The following is a 16,061-nucleotide window of genomic DNA, read 5'->3' as shown; positions in this document are numbered from 1 at the left end:
GGACTCGGCTGGGTGGCTCTTGGTCGGCCGGCGCGGACATGATGGGCCGAATGGCCTCCTTCTGTGCTGTAAATTTCTTTGATTCTATGAGAGGAGACAGTTCAAGAGAGGGAGGGGGAGAGAGGAGGAAACCGTGAGAGAGGAGGATGCAAGAGAGAGCAGATAGTGTGAGAGGAGACTTCATGAGAGATGAGGAGGAATCAGAGAATGGTTGCAACACAGAAGGAGGCCATTGGGCTCGTTGAGCCCATGCCGGCTCTCTGCAAGAGCACCTCAGCCAGTCCCACTCCCCCTGCCCTTTCCCCGTAGCCCTGGCAATATTTCTTTTCAGGTACTTATTCAATTCCCTTTTGAAAGACGCAATTGAGTCTGCCTCCACCACCCTCTCAGGCAGCGCATTCCAGATCCTAACCACTCGCTGCATGAAAAAGGTTTATCCTCATGTTGCCTTTGGTCCTTCTGCCAATCACCTTAAATCCGTGTCCCTCTGGTTCCTGACCCTTCCACCAATGGGAACAGTTTCTCTCTCTCTCCTCTGTCCAGACCCCTCATGATTTTGAACACCTCGATCAAATCTCCTCTCAACCTTCTCTGCTCCAAGGAGAACAACCCCAGCTTCTCCAGTCTATCCACGTCACTGAAGTCCCTCATCCCTGGAACCATCCTCGTCAATCTCCTCCGCACCCTCTCTCAGGCCTTCACATCCTTCCTAAAGTGCGGTGCCCAGAATTGGACGCAATACTCCAGTCGAGGCTGAACCAGTGTTTCATACAGGTTCATCATAATTTCCATGCTTTGGTACTCAATGCCTCTGTTTATGGAAGAGGAAAGTGCTGCCTTTAGAGTGGAGATGCAAGAGAGAGAGAGCGAGAGAGAAGTAGATGGAAAAAAGTGAGATGCAGAGAAGTAGATACAAGGGAAACGGGAGAAATTGGATGTGAAAGTGAAAGAGATGAAGACAAAGAGAAAGAGACTGGACTGGAAGTTCAAGGTAAGAGTGAAGAGATAGAGAGAAAGAGAGAGAATAGAAGAGGAGAGGGCAGGGAAGGAATACATGCAGTAAAGAGAAAGACTAGAACAGAGGGTGAAATTAAAAGAAAGTAAGATGAGAGAATGGGACAAAAACAGAGAGCTGAAGATACAGGGAGAGAAAGGAGGAGAACAGAAGGGGAACATAGAAACATAGACACATAGAAAATAGGTGCAGGAGTAGGCCATTCGGCCCTTCGAGCCTGCACTACCACTCAATAAGATCATGGCTGAGCATTCACCACAGTACCCCTTTCCTGCTTTCTCTCCATACCCCTTGATCCCTTTAGCCATAAGGGCCACATCTAACTCCCTTTTTGAATATATCGAACGAACTGGCCTCAACAAGTGAAAGAGAAATCTCAAAGCTTTTCTAAGAGCAGGGTGATTAATAGTTCATCACATCCCTGGGCCACCTGCTGTAAATGAATGTTTGGAGCAGTCACTGAAGGAACTAGCTGGCAAACAGAGAGACAAGAGGCAGCTGCTGATTGCAACATGCAGAGCGGACATAGCAGAGCAAACAACCAGAAGGAAGAGAAAGCTTCAGAGATAGTGCAGGGAGACATCCGCATGTTGCGACACCGGATCAAACCCTGGGATGCATTGTAAATACAGTATAAGCATGTGCAAGTTATCCTGAGTGCTACTTCATGGCCCAGTGTCAGCGTCAGGGTAACAACTAGGAAGCAACAGGATTTTGAGTTGACTAAACTGTTTCTGTATTTGTTTTTTGTGCAAGTGTGTTACATTTACCCACTATTGAAAAGATGGGCCATCTGATCTATTTTTGTAAAGTCCTGTTTACTCGGTGTTTGCACAGGCAGTACAACCAGAAGTGAGAACGAGAGGCTTGCATTTACATGGCGCCTTTCATGACCACCGGACGTCTCAAAGCGCTTATACAGCCAATAAAGTACTTTTGAAGTGTAGTCACTGTTGTAATGTGAGAAATGCGATAGCCAATTTGCGCACAGCAATGTGATAATCTGTTTTTGTTGTGTTGTTGAGGGATAAATATTGGCCAGGAAGACCGGGGATAACTCCCCTGCTCTTCTTCAAAATAGTGCCACAGGGTCTTTTACGTTCACCCGAGGCCTCAGTTTAATGTCTTATCTGAAAGATAGCACCTCGGACAGTGCAGCACTCCCTCAGCGCTGCACTGGGAGTGTCAGCCTAGATTTTTGTGCTCAAATCCCTGGAGTGGGGCTTGAACCCACGACCTTCTGACTCAGAGGCGAGTGTGCTGCCCACTGACCCACAGCTGACACAGCTCAGAAACAAAGCAGAGAGGAAATTCAGAGAGAAAACGTAGGAGGGCAGAGATAGATTAGGGATGAGAGGGGGCAGAGAGAGAAGGAGGGAGAGCAGAGAAAGTACAGGAGAGAGGGAAAGAAAGAGTAGGGAGGAGAAAAGAGAAGGAGAGAGAGAAAGAGAAAGAGTAGCAAAGAAATAGTGAAGGAGAGAGAGTGAAAGAGTAGGGAAGAGAGAAAGAGGAGAGGAGAGAAAGAGAAGGAAAGAGAGTGAGAGAGAAAGAGTGGGGAAGAGATAAAGAGGAGAGAGAGAGACAGAGTGGGGAAGAGAGAACGAGAGAGGGAAAAAGAGTGGGGAAGAGAGATAGAGAAGGATGGAGAGAGAGAGAAAGAGTGGGGAAGAGAGAAAGAGGAGGGGCGAGATGGGAGAGAAAGAGTAGGGAAGCAATAAAGAGGAGAGAGAGACAGAGTGGGGAAGAGAGAAAGAAAGAGGGAGAAAGAGTGAAGAGAGAAAGAGGAGAGGAGAGAAATAGAAGGAGAGAGAGAGAGAAAGTGGGGAAGAGAGGAGGGCAGTGAGAGAGAATGAAGGAGAGAAAAGGGGCTGAAGAGATAGAAAGAAAAGGCTGGATGTGAAGAAGAGAGAAAAGAAAAGAGAGGCAGAAAGGTAGAGTGGGAACGAACCTGATAAAGGAGAAACAATATGATTTATTAGTAGATTGTCGATGCAAAACATGAGCTCCAGAGGGGGACCTGAATTTCATTCCATTCTCTCAGTTGACAATTGCTACAAAAATAATTGATCAAACTTTAAAGGCAGTCGGTTGCTGTTTTTGTTCCAGTTCAAATGATCTCATCTTGTGGATCCCACAAACAAACTGATTGCATTATGATCAATTGCTTCCAACTTTGTAAAAAGTTAAATGTTCCGTAGTGTCCTTTTTCTGCACCCTTTCATTGTCAAAGTTACTGAGCGGGTCAGTTCGAGCCGGTGCCCATTGTCACCAGGGAGCTCTCCATGGTACTGAAAGGGCGGTGGACGGCTGGAATCTGCTGTCCATGGTACTGAACGTGTGGTAGATGTCCAGGGCCTCCTGTTCATGGTACTGAAAGAGAAGTAGATGTTTAGGACTTGCTGTCCAGGGTTACTGAAAGCCCATCATCCCTTTTGTCTCTCTAATCTCTCCTGCCTGCCACCCTATCACAGACCTTCCCTTTTGTTCTTCCCCTACCCCTTTCGGTGCTCCTTAATGTGTTCCTTTCGAACATTCGCCAGTTCTAACGAAGGGTCGTCGACCTGAAATGTTAACTCTGTTTTTCTCTCCACAGATGCTGCCTGACCCACTGAGATTTCCAAAATGTTCTGTTTTTATTTCAGGTTCCAACATCTGCAGTATTTTTGCTTTTGTATTACTGAAAGGGGATTGGATGTCTACTACTTGGTGTCCAGGGTACTGAAAGGGGATTGGATGTCCAGGACTTGGTGTCCAGGGTACTGAAAGGCGATTGGATGTCTAGGACTTGGTATCCAGGGTTACTGAAAGGCGATTGGATGTCTAGGACTTTCTCTCTATAAGAACATAAGAACATAAGAAATGTGAGCAGGAGTCGGCCATTTGGCCCCTCGAGCCTGCTCCACCATTCAATTAGGTCATGGCTGATCTGATCTTGGCCCCAACTCCACTTTCCTGCCCACTACCCATAATCCTTGACACCCATGGAACAGAAAGGGTGGTCGATATCTCGGACTTGATTTCCATGGCACTGAAAGTGGAGTGGATATCTATAACTTGCTGTCCATGGTACTGAACGTGGCGTAGCTGTTTAGGACGTGTTCTCCATGGAACTGAAAGGGTACTTGGTCACGAGAGCTTGATGTGAAAGAAAAAGCAAGACTTGCATTTATATGGCGCCCTTCACCACCTCAGGGCGACCTAAAGGACTTTACAGCCAATAAAGTACTTTTTTGAAATGAAGTCACTTGTAGGAAACGCCAATTTGCTCACAGAAAGATCCCATAAACAGCAATGCGATAGTGACCAGGAAATCTGTTTTTAGTGATGTTGGTTGAAGGCACTCCATCAGTACTACACCTCTGACAGTAGAATTACTTCCTCAGTACTGCCCCTTCGACAGTGCAGCGCTCCCTCAGCACTACACCTCCGACAGTGCGGCGCTCCCTCAGTCCTGCCCCTCCTACAGTATGGAACTCCCTCAGTACTGCCCCTCCGACAATGTGGCGCTCCCTCAGTACTGCCCCTCTGACAGTGTGGCGCTCCCTCAGTACTGCCCCTCCTACAGTGTGGCGCTCCCTCAGTACTGCCCCTCCGACAGTGCGGCGCTCCCTCAGTACTGCCCCTCTGACAGTGCAGCGCTCCCGCAGTACTGCCCCTCCAACAGTGCAATGCTCCCTCAGTACTGCCCCTCCGACAGTGCGGTGCTCCCTCAGTACTGCCCCTCCGACAGTGTGGCGCTCCCTCAGTACTGCCCCTCCGATGGTGCGGTGCCCCCTCAGTACCACCCCTCCGACAATGTGGCGCTCCCTCAGTACTGCCCCTCCGACAGTGCGGTGGTCCCTCAGCACTGGGAGTGTCAGCCTAGATTTTTGTGCTCAAGTCTCTGGAGTGGGACTTGAACCCACAACCTGCTGACTCAGTGGCGAGTGTGTCACCCACGGGGCCACGGTTGACAGATGCTTCGAGCTTGATCTGTCCTGTGTTATTACAATTGAGGGAAATGAATTTTAAGCAAAGCTTGGGCTGAATACATATTCATTACCGTTGTGTCTACCCTCGCCTACAATTCACCCATCACACATATGGATAAGAAGCAAAGCTAGCGACTGGAGCACGCTTTAAACCCAGAACCTTAAGTCAGGGGATTCCGAGTGTGCTAAAATTCTCCTGCGGATAGGAATATATTCTCGGTGAAATCCATCATCCATATCGACATTAACACCCGTGTGGCACAAAAAGATGAACTGACTCGAGAAATAAGAGTGATATAAGCCTGTGTGTGCTCGTCTGAGTGGGAAAGCAGTCGTTTGCTGTCAAATAAAAATGATTTTTTTTTAAACAATCAAAACAAGACTGTGTGGCAAACGAAACAGACGTCAATCAAACGAGGTCTGTGGCAGCTCTGTGGCGCAGAGCAACACTTTCAACTGCATCCCAATAGAATAATTCCTACCGATTATAGCCACCATGCTCGCATATGATATTCATTGATAAAATGTCTAATTTCTATATATTACATGTAAACAGATGGATATATGTCGAAATGTTGTTGACACATATAGGGTATATATGATGTTTATCATATTTATATAAATAGATAATGCCAACTTGTAGACTATACGGGGAACCTTTATATATGATATTTTTGTGCACATCTCTATTTTACAAAGGTTAATTCGGTATGCATTTACACATAAGCGCAGCATGTCATTATTATTGTCATGCAATGGTTTTGATACTTGCTTGTCTATTTTATGTGCGTGGCTGGACTTTGCAATAAATCCTGTTTGGAACAATTGTTCGAGTAAAATCAACCCCCACTACCTGTTAGAAATGTCTGCCAAATATCGTGCACTGAATTCATTCACTGCAGTTGCATACTTTAATCTTTTTCTTTCCTGATTTTTTTCCCCCAATCTGGTGAGTATTTTGTTTGCACCCCCCCCCCCCCCCCCACACACACACACACACACACACAAACACACACACACACACAAACACACACACACACACAAAGCTGTTTCTGGAGAGAGAGAGAGAGACTTCTGCAGTCCTATCCCTCCCCCGCACTCCACCCCCCCCCCCCCCCCTCCCTCCTCCCCTCGGCTGGGTGAATGGAGCAAGGCATTCATTCATGAGTTTCTGGGGCTGAGTGGCAAGCGATAGGCTGGCTATGAATGAATGAGTCGCTGACGTCAATGCCAGCTGATGTCATGTCTCCCTGGAAGACATAAAAGCCACGGTCGCTGTCCGCAGTGCTGGAAGCCCAGAGCCGGAGACCCAGCAGCACCGCCTTCTGATCCTGCTCAAGACACCGGCTGAGCTCCCAGGTAAGAACTCTCGGACAAAATGCTGAGTAACAGACCGATTGTCAACCCTGCTAAAGCGTTGGGGGGGAAAACATGCAAATCTCACCCAGCTACCATTAATATTGCCGAGCAAATCAGCTCCAGAATACCCTTTGCCACCTACGCAAACCCGAAGCAAAGAGAACATATTATTCTCGAGGATTTGGGGTCAGTATTCACTGTTTGCAAGCCCGATATGGGGAATGGTCTGATGCAGGTTGCGATGGTCTACTTGTAATTAATCGAACTCTCCGCGTGTGATGGCGTCTACATTGGGGTGTTGCAAAATCAAGAATTTGTGTGTGTAATGTATCAGAGAATCGTAGCAAAATTGCCACACGGAGGGAGGATATTCGGCCCATCGTGTCCGCGCCGGCCAACAAAGAGCCACCCAGCCTAATCCCACTTTCCCGCTCTCGGTCCGTGGCCCTGCAGGTTACGGCACTTCAGGTGCACATCCAAGTACTTTTTAAATGTGGTGAGGGTTTCTGCCTCTACCACCCTTTCAGGCAGTGAGTTCCGCCCCAGACCCCCACCACCCTCTGGGTGAAGAAATTTCCCTCAAATCCCCTCTAAACCTTCCCCCAATTACTTTAAATCTATGCCCCCTGGTTGTTGACCCCTCTGCTTAGGGAAATAGGTCCTTCCTATCCACTCTATCTACCTATCTATCTATCTTTCTCTCGCTATCTATCTATCTATCTATCTATCTGTCTATCTATCGGTCTGCCTGTCTGTCTATCTATGTCTATCTCATCATTTTATACAGCTCAGTTAAATCTCCCCTCAGCCTCCTCTGTTCCAAAGAAAACAACCCCAGCCTATCCAATCTTTCCTCATCAGTATATAATTATATATTATTTATATAGGTATGAATAGAGATAATGCCTATATTGTATTTATAGATAGACATATAGCAAGCAATATCACATGGTTCCGTACATTCTCACGGTATATCAGTGTATATTATAATGTATATATATTTATCCTGTTTATGTAGTTGTATTCACAGATGGCGAGCTGGCCGTATCGTCAATTGTGTTTCAATGCAGGCTCTCGGGATCAGTGATATTTGGTTTAACCTCACAGTTGGTTTATTTCGAGATGCTATTATATATATATATATGGGATTGAATGGGCTCCGGGACGAGGAACGCGGTGGGCGAGGTCGGGTGGCAGTAAGCGAGCAGCAGAGAGACGCCCCAGTCCCTGTCACAGCACGGATGGGATTCCCCAGTCAGGCTCGCCTTCACATTATATTCTCATCAGATGCACACAGCCCGACTTTCGTCGTTTGATCGCGCAGTGTCTGCAAATCCACCGCATCTAGATACATAGATAGATAGATAGATAGATAGATAGATAGATAGATAGATAGATAGATAGATAGATAGATAGATAGATAGATAGATAGATAGACAGACAGAGAGATAGATAGATAGATAGATAGATAGATAGATAGATAGATAGATAGATAGATAGATAGATAGATAGATAGATAGATAGATAGATAGATAGATAGATAGACAGACAGATAGATAAATAGATAGACAGACAGACAGATAGATAGATAGATAGATAGATAGATAGATAGATAGATAGACAGATAGACAGATAGCTAGATAGATAGATAGATAGATAGATAGACAGACAGACAGACAAATAGATAGAGTGGATAGGAAGGACCTATTTCCCCTAGCAGAGGGGTCAACAACCAGGGGGCATAGATTTAAAGTAATTGGGGGGAGGTTTAGAGGGGAGATGAGGAAATAAAATTCACCCAGAGGGCGGTGGGGGTTGCATTCAGCCCTGGCTCACTTGGGTGGCCCCGGGTGGGTTTCCCTCACTGCCAAAGTGGGCGGAACCGTGCTGCCCCCAGCGCCGGGTGTTTGTGGCGAGCTGGGGGTGAGTGGAGATGGACGCGGGGTCCAGGGGTGCTGGGGAAGCGGCGGGTGGTCTGCGGGGGCTGGGGGAGCAGTGGGGGAGTCCGCGGGGGTCTGGGGGAGTGGTGGAGGGTCCGTGGGAGTCTGGGGGAGCGGTGTGGGGGTCTGCGGGGGTCTGGGGGAGCAGTGGGGGGGTCTGCGGGGGTCTTGGGGAGTGGTGTGGGGTCCGTGGGAGTCTGGGGGAGCGGTGTGGGGGTCTGCGGGGGTCTGGGGGAGCAGTGGGGGGTCCGCGTTGGGCTGGGAGAGCAGTGGGGGGGTGGGTCCACGGGGGTCTGGGGTAGCAGTGGGGGGGGGTCTGCGGGGGTCTGGGGGAGTGGTGAAGGGTCCGTGTGGGTCTGGGGGAGCAATGGGGGGGGGTCCGCGGGAGTCTGGGGGAGTGGTGGAGGGTCTGGGGGAGCAGTGGGGGGGGGGTCCGCGGGGGTTTAGGGTGGTGGGCACCCCCTCCCTCTGTGTGTGTGTGTGTGTGTGTGTGTGTGTGCTAACTCGATGCTGCAGAGACTGGGAGCAGCCTCCAGAGAGAGAGAGAGAGACGAAGGAGATGCTCCATGCAGTGCCTTGAGTTGTCGGCTCCTGTCATCCGTGGCAAGGATCCCGGAGTTGCCATGGTGACTGGGAAGGCTGCAGACGTGGGCACAGTCTTCAGGGACTGCAGATCACTTGGTTGTCACGGTAACAGCCACTCACAACGTCCTTGTCCACCTCTGGCCACCGCTGTGTGGAACTCCTCCCCCCTGCAATGTATTTGCATTTCAGATTTAACCCTGTGTTGGCGCTTCTGAGAGCTGTGGCACAGATAGATTGCCCCTCAACTCTCACATTTACCAGCACCAAACAAAAAGGTAACAATATTCAAACCCACTGAGTTCTGACAGTCCCATAGGGTCAGAATCTACCCACAGCTGGGCAGTTAGAGCTAGACTGTGGATCAGAGACAGATTGACTGACGCACACACACACACACACACAGTCACTCATACACAGACACACACACACATGCACACACACACACAGTCACTCATACACAGACACACACACATATACACACACACACAGTCACACACACACACACACACACACAACACACACAGTCTCTCACACACACACACACAGTCACGCACACAGTCACACATACACAGACACACACAAACACACACATTCACACATACGCTCACTCACACACACAGAAACACATACACAGACACAGACACAAACACAAATACACACACTCAAACACACATACACACATGCATATGCACATCCACAAACACACATGCGACTAACACACATATACACACATACACAGATACGCACATACAATGCGAAATACTCTTGTGTACACACACATAGAGAGATACACACACATACATAGATAGATACACATACAGACTGAGAGATACATGCACACATACACACACAGAAATATACACATACACACACACACATACAAAGACAGACAGACATACCGACAGAAAAATCTGGCATATATGGGACAGAGAAAAACTCAGAAAGAAGGAGTTAGACTAAGAGGCAGAAACAAGGATACAAAGGCACATAGACAGTCAGTCAAGGAGGCTGAGCCATAGAGGGACAGAGACCATGACACAGAGGGGTAGAGAGAGAGATAGAGAGATGTGCCTGAAGGGGCTGGGGGAGAAAAGCTTGGAATAACGGGGTGAGAATGTGTATTAATGAAAATGCCGTGTGTTTTTAGTTTCTATTTCTGTCCCTAACATTGTCCAACCTCTCTCTCTCAAGCTCTTATCTGTTTGTCTCTGTGTATCTTGGTGTCTCTGTCTCTTTCTGACTGTCCGCTTGTCCTTATTTCTCTCCTTCCATTTCCTAGTCTTTGTCTTTCTCTCAGTTGCTTTCGATATCTTTTTCTCTCTGTCCCAGTCTCTCTGTCTCTGTATCTATATCTCTGTCTTTGTCTCTATCTCTCTGCCTGTCTGTCTCTAACCCTCTTTCAGCTTCTGCCTCTGCCTAGCTCTCTTTCTGTCTCTCACTCGATCTCTCTGTGTCTCCCTGTCTCTGTTTCTCTCTTTCCAATTCTCCATCTGCCCCTCTGCCTCTGTTTCTCTCTCTCACTTATGTCTGTCTGTCTCTGTTTTTCTCTATCTGTCTGTCTGCCTGTCTTATTCTTCCTGCCTCTTTTTTATTCTGTCTCTCTGTGTTTCTATCTCTTTGTCTGTGTTTCTCTCACTCTTTCTCTATCTCTGTCTGTCTTTCCCTGTGTGTGTGCCTCTCTCTCTCTCTCTCTCTCTCTTTCCTTCTTTGTGTCTAATGGCTTCTCTTTCTCTGTCTCTCTCTCTCGCTGTGTGTGTCTCTCCCTGTCTCTTTACTTCTCTCTGTGTGTGTGCCTCCTTCTCTTTCTCTTTGTCTCTATTATGATTACTGAGAGCTAGCAACCAGCGCTGTGGTTTAATGCCATGGAGCATCTTTGATTGGGAGTGGGACTAAGTAGATTGTTCTTTGAAAGAGCGGCAGACTTGATGGGCCAAATGGCCTCCTTCTGTGCTGAACTATTCTATTATTCTATGAGTCACACATGAAAGAAACATCCATCAAATTTGTTGGTCCCCAAGAACAAAGGAATACTTGCATTTATATAGCGCCTTTCACCACCACCAGATGTCTCAAAGCGCTTTACAGCCAATGAAGTACTTTTTGAAGTGTAGTCACTGTTGTAATGTATGAAACACAGCAGCCAACTTGCGCACAAGCAAGCTCCCACAAACAGCAATGTGATAATGACCCAGATAATCTGTTTTTGTGATGTTGATTGAGGGATAAATATTGGCCCCAGGACACCGGGGAGAACTCCCCTGCTCTTCTTCCAAATAGTGGCCATGGGATCTTTTACGTCCACCTGAGAGAGCAGACGGGGTCTCGGTTTAACTTCTCATCCGAAAGACGGCACCTCCGACAGTGCGGCGCTCCCTCAGCACTGCACTGGAGTGTTAGCCTGGATTTTTGTGCTCAAGTCCCTGGAGTGGGGCTTGAACCCACAACCTTCTGACTCAGAGGCCAGTGTGCTGCCCACTGAACCACAGCTGATGCAGGCGAATGCCCAGGATGAAGCTTTTGGTCAGGAATTTGCCCCGAGCTGAATCCTATCTTGTTACTTGTTGTAAATTATATTGCCAACATCACTGAGATGGTTTGATCAATTGTGAATCTGTGTTCGCCAGTCAGATACGCCGATAGGGGGCAGCACACCTCCGCTTCTGTTTGCAAACGTCTGAATGGTTTTCAGCCGACTTAACGTGTCCTTGGGGGAGGAAAGACGTTTAAGAAACACCTTTACTCCTGAATATAGTGCCATTAGTGTCCACTCCAGAATGCATCAATATTTATTGACCTGACCCTGTGTTTACTTAACAGCAATTAGGCAGCACAATAATGCAGTTGGGTGTCACATAGTACGACATTGTTGGATTGTGTCGTGTGTGTTTTTAAAAACAAATATACATTTTTGCGTTTTTTTAAGAATAACTGTGATGATGAGCAACGCCACGGAAGATCTTATTTTTTTAATGTAAATCATTCTGTCAATAGAAGAAATTAATAAATACACCTCTAATGTATTAAGAACATAAGAAATGGGAACAGCCATTCAATAAGATCATGGCTGATCTTCTACCTCAACTCCACCTTCTCGGGATCTTCATATCCCTTGGTATTATTTATGCATAATAAATCCTGCTCTATTTGTACCAGGGTGAAGATTTCTTCTGCACTTGGGCCTGAATATCTCGGTCCAAGGGTAATTGAAGTCACTCATTTAAAAAAAATGCTCCTGGGATGTGGGCGTCGCTGGCGAGGCCGGCATTTATTGCCCATCCCTAATTGCCCCTCGAGAAGGTGGTGGTGAGCCGCCTTCTTGAACCGCTGCAGTCCGTGTGGTGAAGGTGCTCCCACACAGTGGTGTTAGGGAGGGAGTTCCAGGATTGTGACCCAGCTATTGGTGACACATGTTGCAAATTGTTGACTTAAGGGCTGCGATCGGTGTTAGGAGCCCACCTCATCTTCTTTCTGTGTTTTGTCTCCATAGTTTTCATCGAGCTCCCCCCCCACCCCTTCCACACACAACGATGATGTGGCCAACTCGCTTGCCGACCCTTGTACTCTTCGTCATTGGCCTATGGTACCAGAACTCCGTCGGCGCTGTGCCTCTCACAGAGGAGGGTCACGGGGAGCACTGGCCCCAGTCAGAAGCCAAAGATAGCGCTCGGATCGCCCTCTCGCTGCACGACCAAGGCGAGGTGCCGTTCGCAGAAGACCTGAAGACTCCCGAGGATCAAACGGAGAAGACCAAGAGCCACCAGACCAGATCTGTGCCCGCCTCCCACTCCGGCGCCCCTCACGAACCCAGCCTCGAGGACGATCTCTTCAAGGACATGGACGCCAAGACATTGGCGGCAATCCTCCTGCAGGCGTTGAAGGTGGACGAAGCCAAGCCCGAGGTTGAGGGGCAGGAGGAGGCGAGGCGTCTCAGTGGGGGCCCCTTCCCCTCAGTGGGCCAGGGCTCGCCAGAAAGTGCTGTCTACGGGAAAGAAAGCAAGGACTTGACGGAAAACGTCAAGAGCAGGACCGTGGTGGGCAAGATGCAGAGGAGCCCCCTCCCTGAAGACCGCATGCCCGAAAGCGAGGACTCGGAGTGGACGGACGAGAAGGACGAAGGCTCCTTGACCCCTCAGAACATCGAGAAATTGGAGTCGATGCTGCAGGAACTGGAAAAATACAGCGTTGCCACCAAACGGGAGCGGTCCAATGCGGCGCAACGCTCCCTGCCCAAACATAGCGCCGTGGACCAGGAGTTGAAGGAAAGCGAGGTGTTGAGGGACCTGGATGCATTCGAAGAGCTGGTCAGACGCAAGCAGAAATACTCGGACTACCAGGAGAGCGAGGAGGACGGGCAAGGCAGGATGAAATACCAGGGTGAGTCCCGAGGCCAGGACCTGGGCCGCCAAGAGGTTGGGGAGGAGGGCCCAAAGAGCAGGGAAGAAGAGAAGATGAGCGAGATAGCATCGGACCTCCTCCTGCAGTATCTGCTGAAAGGGGAAGACAGCCAGGAGCAGGAGAGCAGGCAGCACAGCTCCAGGGATCAGAGGAAGAAAGAGCCAGCCGAGCTGACGGCTAGTGCCTCGGAGGAGAAGAGGTCCGAGGAAGAGGAAGACGATGACATCGACCCCCAGACCATCGACCGGCTGATAGAAATCTCCAGCAAACTGCATCTGCCGGCCGACGATGTAATTGACATCATCAATGACGTGGAGAAGAAGAGGAAAGACTCGAGCGAAAGGGTGGAAAGCAATAGGCACGGGGCGCCTTCGAGGGACAGACTCAAGAGCTCACCATCTCGCCCCGACTTGCGGGAGAGCAATTTCTTGCCACACCACCGGGCGCAGAAGACCAGGCACCGTGGCGACGGTGAGATGAGCCTCCAGGAACTTCTGGGCGCTGACAATGCCCTGGACTACGATGGGCTGCCCGCGCTCTCCATTCCCAGGAGGTACCGTCCCCAGCAGAACGCCTACCCCAATTACATCCGTCCGCGGACCTACCAGCAACGCCACCGACCGTACTACTACCAGCCGCCGCCCCCTGTCTTCAGGAACGACGACTATTACGACGACCAGACGCGGGACAACGAGGAGGAACTGGAGAATTACATCGAGAAGATCTTGCTCAAGCACCCCGAGGTCTTCCAGTAGCCCGGCGCCGGGAGAGGGGGGGGGGGGGGAGGAGGAAAGGGGGAAAGGGGGAGGTGGCCCGACCAAATAACCCATTCCCTCCTCCTCTTTCTTTTGTCTGCAGTCCCTGTTGTTGAGGTCTGTGCATGCGTCCGGCAACGCGGTGTCACATTCCCCTGACACTTTGTGCATGAAGACCCATCCGAGACACACACACACGCATCCCGTCCAACGTATTGTCCTGCCCAATCGACTAGAAGGGAGAGAAAGGCGATGGCGGAGCCGAAAATCTGATATTTTTGTACCATTATTGTATATGGGCTGACTTTTAGTGACATAGAAATGTTTCAAACGCTGGGGCTGCCTCAAACCTTAAAACAAGAACCATACGTCCCGTTAGAAATGATGATGTTTCTGTGTGTGTGTATATGTATATATTTTACTTATTGTCATGTCAACTGTTTCCACCCAAAAGTGTAATAAAAATTGTCCTATGGGGCGTTTTCAGGTAAAATGAGGGCACAGGTTGAGATGGTGCACACCAGAGGCTTTAGCACCTCCTAGGTTATGCTAAAACCTCAGGCATTCACTTCTAAAGGAGAAACTTCTTCACTCAAGAGAATTGTGAACCTGTGGAATTCTCTACCACAGAAAGTTGTTGAGGCCAGTTCGTTAGATATATTAAAAAGGGAGTTAGATGTGGCCCTTACGGCTAAAGGGATCAAGGGGTATGGAGAGGAAGCAGGATTGGGGTACTGAAGTTGCATGATCAGCCGTGATCATATTGAATGATGAGCCATGCTCGAAGGGCCGAATGGCCTACTCCTGCACCTATTTTCTATGTTTCTAAAGAGGGATTGGGGGTGAGGGGGGGGGGCGTCCTCACCCGGGATAGGATCCAAATTCTTCCCCCAGCTCTCCTAGAAGTTTCATCAGACACTTGTACAAGGTAAGAGCCTTAAAAATCACTATCAGAGATTTTTTTACAATGCATTGAGCGAGCTCAGAAATCTAACACACTCAATGCTGCAAAAACTGCCTCAAAATTTCACCCTGAGTGTGCTATCGGACAGAAACAACATCAAAGAACAGGGCAGCCCCCTTATAGAACCTCCTCGGATGTTTTCCGAACTAAACGCAAACACGGAACGAGGTGAGCACATTTTGAGCCTTGCTTCCATCCATTGCGACTGGACACCGAGTCAACCAGAAATAGAGATGTCACTCTGTGTCCACGGTTCCACCCACCACAGTCCCTGCAGCCTCTCTGGTGTCTGAATGGAGAGCCGGTTCCCATTAAATATAGCTCGTCTGTCGATTTGACCCACCTGGGGCAGACAGTTCCGTTGCAGAACTCCCAGGGAACCAATCAGAAACCTGGTGTTGCCAATAAACACAGCCTTATTTTTTTTTTAACGATTTCATTTCTGAATCAAGTTTCCTGCTTTGATTTCATCGTGGGGGGGGGGGGGAGGGTGCAGGGGAGGATTCCTCAGTGTAATGAAATCATCACCCCTACTTCTGTGTAACCAAATTTACAATCCTGTTACACATGATCACAGAGGGAGGTTCCCTCCCCCATTGCTCATTCTTTCATCTCCTTTCGGCATTATTCTAACACAGGCATTAACCCAACTGTGGGCAGTAACTTAATGCCCATTCTAAAATATGAGTTGGAGAATGCATTTGCCATGTCGTAGGATTACATAGGATATACAGCACAGAAACAGGTCTTGTTGACGTATATGCTCCACTGGAGCCTCCTCCTGTCTAACCCTGTCAGCATAACCCTCTATTCCCTTCCCCCGCATATGCTTATCCAGCCTCCCCTTAAATGCATCAATACTATTCGCCTCAACCCCTCCCTATGGCAGCGAGTTCCACATTCTCACCACTCCCTGGGTAAAGATGTTTCTTCTGAATTCCCCATTGGATTTCTTGGTGACATTACGCACAGCAACCAGAGATATTCTAACACCAACAGCCAACAGGATCTCATAGAAACATATAAAATTCTGACGGGATTGGACAGGTTAGATGCAGGAAGAATGTTCCCGATGTT

At 48.7% G+C, this 16,061-nt stretch overlaps 1 protein-coding gene across 1 annotated transcript; it reads left to right on the top strand.

Annotated features, from left to right (window-relative positions):
* Nucleotides 1-12,400: 12,400 nt before the first annotated feature.
* Nucleotides 12,401-14,020, top strand: LOC139232829 (neurosecretory protein VGF-like). Its single transcript, XM_070863322.1, has 2 exons — nucleotides 12,401-13,244; nucleotides 13,278-14,020. Exons 1-2 carry the CDS (start codon nucleotides 12,401-12,403, stop codon nucleotides 14,018-14,020), a joined length of 1,587 nt encoding a protein of 528 aa, XP_070719423.1.
* The last annotated feature ends 2,041 nt before the right edge of the window (nucleotides 14,021-16,061 follow it).

This window comes from Pristiophorus japonicus, chromosome 20 (assembly GCF_044704955.1).
Source record: "Pristiophorus japonicus isolate sPriJap1 chromosome 20, sPriJap1.hap1, whole genome shotgun sequence".
NCBI classification, from domain to species: Eukaryota; Metazoa; Chordata; class Chondrichthyes; family Pristiophoridae; genus Pristiophorus; species Pristiophorus japonicus.
Note: the sequence above shows the minus strand (reverse complement) of the source record. Positions and strands in the feature narration are given on the sequence as shown.

Excerpts from the sequence above, each read along its gene's own strand:
- LOC139232829 (XM_070863322.1), top strand. The coding sequence starts at position 12,401 with ATGTGGCCAACTCGCTTGCCGACCCTTGTACTCTTCGTCATTGGCCTA. Across the intron at positions 13,245-13,277 it reads AGGCAGGATGAAATACCAGG|AGGTTGGGGAGGAGGGCCCA; the intron begins GTGAGTCCCGAG and ends TGGGCCGCCAAG.